The 12087-nt window shown below is 36.2% G+C and overlaps 1 protein-coding gene across 1 annotated transcript in view; it reads right to left on the bottom strand.

The window, feature by feature from the left end:
- LOC109037293 (dynein beta chain, ciliary) overlaps window positions 1-12087 on the bottom strand; it is a 684333-nt gene that overhangs the window by 594381 nt on the left and 77865 nt on the right. Inside the window, exon 8 of the mRNA XM_072296415.1 lies at window positions 8204-8348. Within this exon, the coding sequence (XP_072152516.1) occupies window positions 8204-8348 (145 nt within the window). The remainder of the gene's footprint in view (window positions 1-8203; window positions 8349-12087) is intronic.

Here is a 12087-nt window from a genome sequence, read left to right as displayed (position 1 = left end):
CATTCTTCCTTTTTCGCCCGATGTGAACTAATTATAACTATTAGAATAGAACTATTAATATTCTAATTGAAATAGAAAAGTCTAATAAATGGTCCAGAATATTCTAGAATATTATAGTCGAATTGAATAGGATTTTTAATATTTAAAAAAATGTAACAATCTCAGTCATCAAAAATAAAAAGTTATTATGTTACAAACATTTTCGAAGGGTTTCATTCTTTATTCTAATTTTTTTAAAGTCAACGATTCTTCAAGAAAAAAAAAGAAAAAGAAGAGAGAAAATTTTAAAAGATATGAATTGTATTAGGTAAATTCTTTTTAAAAAGATTAAAAATTAAAATAAGGTGGGAAAGAAAAAATATAAACGTAAAAAAAGTGACGACAGTAAGACGCGTATTTCTCCTTTGCTCCAAATTCATTTTTTCGGGTTCAAAAAATCTTAACCCATCAGGTCTCACGAATATTCACTATCACAATAATGGTGAGAGCCTAAGTCAATGACTAATATAGTGTGAATTCGCCCAACTGAGACATAAGCCCCGATGGCTAAGTAGGTAGGGTGTTAGGTTCGTAAACTGTAGGTCCCAGGATCAAATCCCGATAGGTAGACCAAAATTTGCAAGTCGGTACTTGCCATGTCGAGTCTTTGATACTTACAGATATGCAATTGAATAATTTTTTTCATAAAAAATTCGATAAATTAATCCATTTTTTGCAATTATTGATTAATAATAATACATATCGACGGTGAAAGTCGGCAATCACATAACTCGTTTGCGGTGTCTGAAAATTTCCGCCTCTACGTCATTTTTTTAAAGGAGAGCAAATTGACATTATTGTTTGAAGTTTTTGCAGAATTTTCTTCGCATTGAGAAGAAAAATCATGTCAGTTTTAAAGAATTTCCGTTGAGTAGTTTTCCATTTAAAAAATAAAGTATGACAGGAAGTCTGCGACGTCGCAAACCGAGTTATGTGATTGCCGACTTGCACCGTCGATATGGTATGGGTGCTGTGTGCATACCTGCAGTGACTATTAACTAAATTTAAAACAAAAATTGGCTAGAAATAAGTAAACGCGTCTGGGAGTTATGCAACATACATTCTGGCCGGGCGTCCCCGTTTACTAACTCTAAGACAACAGTTGGTTTCAATAAAATAAACGCGCATTCCCGTCCAACACGCCGTTTACTAATTTTAAACCAACTATTAATTTGAAGCCAGTAAATGCACGTGGGAGTTACGCGCAACCGTTTCCTATTTCTAAGTAAACAGTTTACCTAGTTCAATACGACAGATACTCACTTCAAACCAACGATGATTTCTTAAATATAGGAAATATTTTCACGGCATGGAATGTTTCCTTTTTTCAAGTAAACGCTTTCTTTTTTTAAGAGAACGTGGAGCGTTGGCTTGAGAAAACACTATTTCTTGATCCAAGGTAACTCCGATGTCTTAGTTCAAACTTCCGTTTCTTGTCGATACTTTTTAAGTATCCTGTTTACTTGGTCTAAGACGGCTCCGCCTTGTATTTAGGAAACATTTTTTTCAGTGTGAGATATACAGGGTGTACCAAAAGTCCGTCCCACCCCTGCTAACTTTTGAACGAATTGAGCTAGGGTAATGAAACTTTGGGAATGTTCCTATCTCAAAGGAGACCATCTTTTGAGGGGGTCAAAATTTTGGGCCCCCTTCAGGGGGGGCGCGGTGGGCCCCCAACTTTTTAATTTCAAATGGCAACCCCCATCTTGTGATACATCATTCGAAAGGGCATAAAAAACTAAGAATTTTGGCGCAAACCGCAGATCAATATCTTAATTTTTGACCGAGTTATAATAGGTCAAAGGTCAAATTTGACCTTTTTTCAAAAAATCATAACTCCGGTTCAAATTATCGTAAAGAAAAAAATAAAACGGGAAAATCTACCAAATTGTGTCCGCTTTTAAGTAAAAATTGCAGAAATTACATCGCTGTAATTTTAAGGGGGGGCTCGGACCCCCAAATACGTCAAATCAAAGGTCATTCAATTTTCCCGCGAAAAAAGGCAATTTCCCCTAGATTTGCCTCCACATTATCTCAGTAAGGTCAAAATTAGTTCAACATTACGTTGGCAAGTCCCCAAATTTCGGGAAAAATTTTAAAAAAAAAACGAAATTTAAGGTGATTAAATTTGACCGTTTAAATTTCGTTTTTTTTAAACTTTTCCCGAAATTTGGGGACTTGCCAACGTAATGTTGAACTAATTTTGACCTTACTGAGATAATGTGGAGGCAAATCTAGGGAAAATTGCCTTTTTTCGCGGGAAAATTGAATGACCTTTGATTTGACGTATTTGGGGGTCCGAGCCCCCCCTTAAAATTACAGCGATGTAATTTCTGCAATTTTTACTTAAAAGCGGACACAATTTGGTAGATTTTCCCGTTTTATTTTTTTCTTTACGATAATTTGAACCGGAGTTATGATTTTTTGAAAAAAGGTCAAATTTGACCTTTGACCTATTATAACTCGGTCAAAAATTAAGATATTGATCTGCGGTTTGCGCCAAAATTCTTAGTTTCTTATGCCCTTTCGAATGATGTATCACAAGATAGGGGTTGCCATTTGAAATTAAAAAGTAGGGGGGCCCAAAATTTTGACCCCCTCAAAAGATGGTCTCCTTTGAGATAGGAACATTCCCAAAGTTTCATTACCCTAGCTCAATTCGTTCAAAAGTTAGCAGGGGTGGGACGGACTTTTGGTACACCCTGTATCTATTGAGTATCATCTGGTATCAGTTCAACCTCTACTGGTATCAACTGACACTCATCAAATATCTGTAGACTTTCAACTGGTATCAGTTGGTAACAGTCGATATCAGTTAAAATCAGTTAATATCAGTTCATTATCTCTACTGATTTTATCTGATCTCAACTGCTCATTTTTAACAGGGTTTGTATGGAAAATTGCATTTTTTTGGACAAAATTGAAGGAAATCTCCTTGTAAGAGTCTAACAAGGCTTGATAACTGCCCTCGATAATATACGTAGCGTGAGTACAGTTTGAGAGACATGTTTCACTATGATTCTTGCGGATGTTCCTAAAAAATTGACTTTTGAAAAGGCTTTTTCTTAACTATGAGCGCATCATCTAACTAAAACCAAACCACGGTTAAAATGTGTCCCAAAGCCTCCTTGATAACGTATCAAAAAAGCTCGTTATAGTCAGAAGATGCACTCGGTGTCAAAAAAGCCAGGGAGTGATAGAAAAACGCGAATCTTCGCTAAAATACGCGTGCAGACCTATGTTTAGGCAACCGTTTAACACGTATCCCGTGGCCTGTGGACTAAGTCATGATTATTTCCGTAAACTTCATTGAGTCAACTTGGAAATCCCGAAGACATTTCCAGATTCTAGGGGGGATGGGGGGCAAAAAAGGCCCTTATCGGTACCCCTCCTTAATTGATTGCACTACAAGTAAAACCAACTCAAATCATGTGACTGAAATAAATCTGAGGAAAGCAGGGCTCTGCAAATCTTTGCGAAAGGCAATTTTAATTTTCCTAGTGGCAGGAGACAAAGCACGTTGAGTTTGAGCCAGTGTAAGTTAGAAGCTTTTGGCGCAATATGTAGTAAACAATTCATTCACAAACTATCACCAAACGTCACCATTATTCCAAAACTTGCACGAAAATTTAAATTGACGGGCTTTTTCCATTCGCGCTAAATTGTATCTTTCTTACATATAAAGTAAAGTTCGATTTTCACGGTTTTCCCGAAATGGAGGTCAAACCGTCTGTCTGATCTTCCCTAAAATTTGTATACCGGTCCTCCCCGGTTCGTTGAGTGACATTGGCTATTTCAATTTTCTCCCTGTCGTGATTTCGGGATTTTATCGTCAAAGAAGGGAAAAGGAGGAGTTGCGTTTTGGGCCTTTTCCGGCCCTACCTGGATTTTGCTAAATGTTTCATATTTTCAAAGTACTAGTTTTAGGTAGACTCTGTGCCAAATATTAAACCGAACGGAGCCCATGCAAGGGCGCAGCAGCGCCTCAAACCCAAAATCCTGGAATCGAAAAACAATTATTTTCGTCGACTTTTTCGACTGTTATCACTCTTCCAGCTCATGATTCTTATGTATTTTTTTGCGTACTTTTCGTTTCTGGCCTTTTTAAAGGCCTCCGATAGATTTTAAGGGGCCTTATGGCCCATTGTTGCCATTTTCGGCCCATTTTTAGGGGTTTTTTCCATTTAACACATTCAAAACTCAATTTAATCCAAAAACTGTGTACATTTTGGAAAAGTACGTAAAAATTGAATGAAAAATGTTCGGTAAAATTTTTTCCTATGTTGCCAAATTTCCGAGAAAATTGGTCCCAAAGTGTCAAAAACGGCAAAAAATCGATAAATCGCCGCGTCTAAGGTTCAAGAAAGTGGAGTACATTTTTCATACTGTACCAGATAACAGCTCTTATCCATCCATACAACATACTAAAATATCATAGTTGTACCTGGATTCCCACGATGTGAAAATTGACCGAGAAGTCGATTTTAGCGGCCTTTTTATACTTGAAGGCAGCTCTTTTGAATGTTCTTCGACCTTAGTCACCCTCTATGGGTGTGTACTATATGTATTTTTCTACTTACTTTTCATATCTGGCCATAAAAATGGCTTTCTGTGAATTTTAAAAGGCCTAACGGTCCATTGTTGCCAATTTTCACCAATTTTTAGGGGTTTTTTTCAAGTTTACGTGTGTGAAACTTAATTTAATCTACAAACCGTGTACAATTTCGGAAAGAACGTAAAAAAATACATAGGAATGTGATTTGTACCTTTTCCCTACGTTGCCAAATTTTCGAGAAAAATCGTCCTGAAGCGTCAAAAATGCCAAAAATTGGATTAATCATCACGTCGGAGGTTCCAGGAAGTGAATTTCAAGTTATTTTTCACTACAAATAACGTATCGAAAATGGAAAATTGCAATGCATCTCAAGGAACATGTAATGGCGTAGATGAACGTGACAAAACGGGCCCTCAAGGTGCTTTTATTTTATCCTTCACTCCAGTTCACCTCTTTATTCCTGTAACCTCGAGATAATCCTTGGTTCTCAAGATGCTTGCTACAGGCCAAATATACCGAAGAACAGAAAATGCGTGGAGAAAGTGTCCCACGATCCACATGAATGTCATAATTCACTTCCTGGAACCTCCGACGTGATGATTAATCCAATTTTTGGCATTTTTGACGCTTCAGGACGATAATTCTCGAAAATTTTGTATTGTATTTGATGTTTTTGTTTCGTTTGATGTGTTTTTTGTGTTCGATGTTTTTGTTGAGTTTGATGTGATTGTTATGTTTAATGTGTTTGTTGTGTGCGTTGTGTTTTTTTTTTGTTTTTGTCTTTGCTGTGTTTGCTTGATGTGTTTTTGTGTTATTTGTGTATTATTTGTTTTTTGTGTTTGATGGGTTGTTTGTGTTGGATGTGTTTTTTGTGTTTGGTGTGTTTTTTGTTTCGGTGTGTTTTATGTGATTTTTTATTTGATGTATTGTTGTTTTATATGTTTTTTTGTGTTTGATGTGTTCGTTGTGTTTTTTTGTTTGATGTGTTTGATTGATGTGTTTTTCTGTTTGATGCGTTGTTTTTGTTTAATGTGTTATAATGTGTATAAAAAAAAAAAAAAAATATTTTTCAATAAATGCTGGCCTGATCGATGATGAAAAATTACATTACCCAACAGAATTATTGAATATTTTGGAAGCATCCGGCTTTCCCGAACATGAATTAAAATTGAAAGTTGGTGCACCAATAATTTTACTAAGAAACCTAAACCCACATACATTGTGCAATGGTACAAGACTTCGCATAAAAAAATGCACAAAAACTTAATAGAAGCAGAAATTCTGACAGGTAATGGTGCAGGCGAAACTGTATATTTGCCACGATTAGTGATGACACCTACAAAGTATCCTCTTCAATTTAAAAGAATACAATTCCCAATTAAATTATGTTTTGCAATGACAATTAATAAAGCGCAATGACAAACCTTCAAGATAGCTGGTATTGATCTTACATGTAAAGGTTTTTCTCAAGGTCAATTATATGTAGTTTCCTCGCGTGTAAGCTCTCCAAAAAACCTATTTATTCTTTGCCCTAATGGGAAAACAGAAAACATAGTATATAAAGAAATACTAATTTGAATAAATATTTTCCGTTCCTCCATTAGGGTAACCCTTACGTAAACAATACCTTGCGGTGAGCTAAACATCATTCGATGGTGCAAGTCGGCAATCACATAACTCGTTTGCGGTGTCTGAAAATCTCCGTAACTATGTTATTTTTTTAAAGGAGAACAAATGGACATGATTCCTTGCAGTTTTTGCAGAATTTTCCTCGCACATAGAAGAAAAATCACGGCAGTTTTAAGGAATTACCGTTGAGTAGTTTTCCGTTTAAAGAATAAAGTATGACAGGAAGTCTGCGACGTCGCAAATCGAGTTATGTGATTGCCGACTTTCACCGTCGCATTGCGAATTATTAATTGTCCTTGCATAACAAAATTTAATATTTACGCCAGGGAAATGAAAAAGTTACATGAGTAATACTAGGGTTACATAGTGTAATACTAGGGGGCTACGCTGCCCAACCCTCAAAGGGCACTTTGGGGGGAAATTGGACAAATGAAAGTCGGGTATGAAAGCATTTTCATTTTTTTGATCGTTCTTTTGTCGAAGCTGGCCTAAGAGAGCGGGAAGGGCCCCATGGAGGTTGGGCCGCGTAGCAGGCAGGGGCCATATTAAGTATTTGAAGCATTTTTCATGAGCGTAAATTTCTGATTTTCCCCACTTCTTGAGTTCTCTAGTCTACTCTTAAAGATAAAACCTGGGTCCTATTTTCAAATTCTGATTACAACGCGCTCACTTAGGGACTTTAACCTGTTGATAACCGGCAAAATCATGGAAATCGTCCCAGCTGAACGCTTAAACGAAATGTGACAAAAAATAAAAAATTAATTATATTTAAATGGGAGAGTTATCATCTTTACAACGTAATATAACAAAGCCAGGGTCATATTTTCAAAATCTGAATACAGCGGGCTCATCTACAGACAAAACGACCTTACAACCTTTGAACAAGAATAACAAAAATTTAGTCGTGATTGCTACTCAAAATATCGAAGATTGCTATTATTCAAATCAAGCTAATTAAAACAGTGCTCTCAAGTGAAATACGGTCATCTTCTGCCGATTTCCAACCTGCATATGTTTGTTGTTAGCAGAAAATTGAGACACGACAGCAAGCAAAATATAGCACTTAAGGCTGCCATGACTAAAAATAACCCAAGAATAAAATGAATTATACCATCTTTTATACACTTGAAAAACATGAATTAAGTTTTAATCATCTTAGAAAGTTTAAAATGATTTTTGGCATTTTAACAAAGTAAGAAGGCTTATCTATATAAAATTTTTAACTTAGGCGTATGCAGTAATGATTACAATAGGATACATGATTTTGCAAATGTTACACATGTGTTATCTACTTGGTTATGTAATATTCTGTAATATCAATAATAAATTAAGAAAAATAATTATAAATTACAATTGTTATTATTTTTCATTTTTTGTCGTATTTTCAATTGGATATTCATAATATATTTAGGTCCTTGGCTAGAGATATTGCTCCTCTTTGCAAGAAAAATATAGATTTTACCATATAAACACGGATAGGAACTGTAGATGACACTGTCCGTGCGTAGCACGGGTCAAACTGCTAGTCATTAATAATTTAAAGAATCACGAAGTAAGAGTAACCGTCTTTACCGTTACGAGAAACACGAAGCCTTTGGAGATTCCAGTTTTTGAGGTGCCGTTTGACGTGAAGGAGCACTCTCCTTTGAGTCAAATGGTACTGCCTGTTACTGCAAATCAGCTTTCCTGTTACAACAGGTTCCGTTTGCCACAAAGAGCATCGCGTCCTCTGCATTAAAGAGCTTTCCTGTTGAGCCATCAGGAAAATTAAACAAACAGAAAATGCCTGTTGAGTCAACAAGGCGCCCTGTTCAGTCGACAGGAAGTTTTTTTGAGCCAAAGAGAAAACCAATCAACAGGACTCGTCCTGTCAAATCAAAGGACCAATTTTTCTCAGGGAAAGAACAAAACTTCAAGTCAATTGTAGGGTGGTCAAAAGGTCTTACTTCATGTCAAAAAGTTGAAAGATGATTAAGTTACCTGCCCATTACAGTCGCAGTCCTCTGGAAACTCAACATATTCACCATCTTTGGCGAGCATCCCTTTCGCTATTTTCCTCCTTAAAGAATCACCATCACTTTGAAAATTGATTTTTGCAATGGAATCGTATAACTTAGTTAGATGTCTGAAAGATAAATGAATAATTAGCTCACATTTCGCAAACTTTTGACAGATTAGATATCAAGGGTATGCTTGCATTTATTGACGGGTCAAAAAATGTAAGCCATAATTTTAAAAAATCTCCGATACAAATTACCTTCAGCTCATTTTAATGCTTCGTTAGATTTCGAATAAATAAAATTATGAAACAAGCAGTGAACTCCAACACAATGTGTTGATAAGGCGCGTCATTCACTCGCACATATCAACCCTTTAAATTTTCATTTACAGGGATTTCAAATTAGGCAAACAGGACAACAAGAGAATTCACAATCCAGCACTGCGAGGTCAACAACGCACCTTGACGAGACTAAGTATTGTGAATGTTTTTTGATCTGCCTCGGCCAAAATATTATCAGATTCTTGAAGAAAAGTGCTACGGAATAATTTAAGCGAAGAAAGGAAAAATTCTGTCGAACTCCTGAAAGATAAAGTCGATTTAAGAATATTTTGGGGCTAAAATACCCAAATCACCGGTAGTATAAATTCCGTTACGTTATTGAAAATAAATTGACTCGATATAAATGTGATTGCATTAAATATGTCTTGATTTTGTTATTTTAAACGTCTTTCCATGCAAAGAAGTTCAACCATGTCCATCCCTAGTGGAAGTGAACCTCATGCGGCGGGAGGTCTGCAGGCGGTTAACCATCCGCGGCGGGGACTAACCTCCTGCAACCTCCTGCTAACCTCAAGCAACCTCCCGTCGCATGGGGTGAACACCCTGTTCCAGGAAAAAACCGAGTAACCTTCCGCGAACCTCCTGCGAACCTCATGCAGACCTCTCGCAAGCCTTAGTTAGCTGCATGGGGTTGCAGGCCCTTGCTTGAGGTGATTAAGGCTTGCGAGAGGTCTGCATGAGGTTCAAGGGAGGTTGCTCGGTTTTTTCCTGGAACAGGGTGTCCATCTCATGCGACGGGAGGTTGCTTGAGGTTAGCAGGAGGTTACAGGAGGTTAGTCCCCGCCGCGGATGGTTAACCACCTGCAGACCTCCCGCCGCATGAGGTTCACTTCCACTAGGGATGCTTTATTTAATAATGAATTGAAAGTAAGGAATCTACATCCCGAAAATCTACCAATCTGCCGTAAAAAATCGCAGAAACTTGATATAGCAGGTCGATGTACCCACTCGTTTAATTTACCAATCAATTTCCTGAATACAAATATTTAAGAGTCAATATGTTATAGTCATTTTGGGTGCAATTTTTTTTCATGAAACAATAATAAGTAATTTCAATCCCAAAAAACCATCAATTTTCCGTATAAAATAAAAAAAATCAAAATAGGTCGACTTCCTGACGTGAAAATTAAATTCTACGTGTAAAAATACTTATGTATTGATATGCTGAACAGAGACCATGTGTGAGCACTGTCAGAAGTCCGCGGCAACATCAATTCAACAGAAAACGGCAAAAGTTGGATCGGATTTTAGCCGCTTTGCCCGCCTCGCCTCGTTATTTACAAACTGTTCCTATACTCAATTTTAAATTTTTCCCAAAAAGCAAGCCATTTTTGAAGGGTTCTATGAGAAACTGGTGATATTATCAGCTCTCAGAAAATCACCCCATGGGTAAAATTGCTGGTGTAAATGTTCAAGTGCTGAAAATAATAGTATTCAAGACACTAAAGCATTAGACTGTGGAGTCAATTTTATTTTAATTATATAACGGGATTTACTACCAGTGATTTAGCTACTATAGCCTCAGAACACTTTTAAAGCGCCTTTACGTTCCAGAATCTCGACGGATTTTTTTCTTCTTCTTTTTTTGGCTTAAACGACTCAAGAGAAACTTTCATTAAAATTATAAAGAATATTCGATTTGGAATTATAAAAAATGTTTAACTCGTTCAGGCACACCGTGTATTGTATGGAGTACTGCTGCTGTTCGACCCTTGTCTTCAGGTCAAAACTCTTACAAGAAAGCCCCTTGCAAGAGGCGATTTTTTTGTACACTGAAAAAAAAGGGTTTGGATTTTTGCCGGAATATCGGTGTACAACACCAACTCCGGATAGCTGATATGGCTCCAGCTAGTTATTTTGGATAGTAGGCAAACCCGATTTTGGGTTGTACGCTGACTCGAGTTTAGGTAATATCTAAACTAGTTTGGCATAAATCTAAACCTGGTTTGGATCGCTAAATTCGAGCATCGGCAGCAAATTTTGGGGTTTGTAGCCAGGGGACAGTTGAAAAGAGCCCCCCAAAATGGATTATTTACGGAAATAATGTCTAAAACCGCGATAAATAAGGTCCACGAGACATTTGGAGGCACATTTCTCGATATTTACGTGCAGAATTTTTTTTTGCCTACGTCCGGATTTGAACCTGGGACCTACCTAACCGAAGACGAGGATCCTACCTACTGAGCCATGCCGAGAACTTGAGTAGCGGTGACGAAAAACCCGCATTTAGCTTCCAATTGATAGGACAACCAGGATATCTTGACCAATTTACATAGCTTTTGTTCGATTTTTATTTTAATGCATTATTTTACTTCATTTTATTTTTTCACTTCATTATATTATTTTACGTCATTTGTTTTACTTCATTTTGTTTTTTTAGTTGATTTTCTTTAGACTTCAGGTATTTTATGTATTTACTTTATTTATTTATTGACTTTATTTTATTAATTTACTTTATTTTATTTATTTACTTAATATTATTAATTTACTTTATTTTATGAATTTACTTTATTTTATTTTTTACTTCATTGTATTTTTTTACTTTATTTATTTTTTTTTTTTTAGGTAGGTGCTTCGTTTTATTTTTTTTCATTCAACAGGGACGAAAGTAATTGTTTCTCAAATTTTGTTATAATCAGCATTCCTTACTCTCTCCAAAATAGGAAAAAATGATGAAGGTCTTAAATAAAAAAGATTAGCTACAAGGGAGGGAAAGTGGATAGAATGCCTAGTCAAATTCTGAACACACATTATTCCCTTATTATGCAGTTCCAAAAGGTCATACCAGAAAAATCTCTTGCTCAGTTTCAAGGTATTTTTTGGCAAATGATGACAATCCTGGCACGGAATAAGAACCCAGTGTATGTAGACATAGCATAAAAATAATATCACTGAAATTATTGATTTTCGTTATGAATTCATTTAACAGGTACTCGTAAATTTAAAGTGAAAGCAGGACAAGCATCAATTAATTATTTTATCATCAATCGATCATATACACTACCCATCACAAATCTGATACCTAAACTCAAACATTAAAATACATTAAATCAGATGATAACAGGGCTCTGGCTTTTCATCACCACATAATTCTCTGGAAATTAAAATTTTGGACATGCTAATGATGTAGGATTAAATGGATCGGTTCTGCTCCAGACTTCCATTCCTCTACTCTTGACTCCTGAAGTCCTGAATAATGGGCACAGAAAAACACAGCTTATAGAAAGACAAACCTGGAGTCATAACCGGTTCCATGAAAATGAAACATATTATTAATATTGCAACTGAAAATGGGGCTAGATATGTAAAGTTGCTAGTAGGTGTATATGTACTTAAGTACTTACAAAATTCTCCTCCGTGCTAATCATTGTTGTTCAGTTATCTGCGAAGTAAGTTCTGCAGGTTGGAAGTGTAGGTACATTGAAGGATATTCTGCTAACTGTCAAATTATAGTTCCGCAATTTAATTGCAGTAAAGAGCTAGAAACTATAATGTTGAACTTAGCAGGTTTGATGGATCGATA

The sequence above is a fragment of the Bemisia tabaci genome, chromosome 2 (genome assembly GCF_918797505.1).
Source record: "Bemisia tabaci chromosome 2, PGI_BMITA_v3".
In the NCBI taxonomy this organism is placed as follows: domain Eukaryota; kingdom Metazoa; phylum Arthropoda; class Insecta; order Hemiptera; family Aleyrodidae; genus Bemisia; species Bemisia tabaci.
The sequence above is the reverse complement of the archived record's forward strand: the minus strand, read 5'-3'. Positions and strand labels throughout refer to the sequence as shown.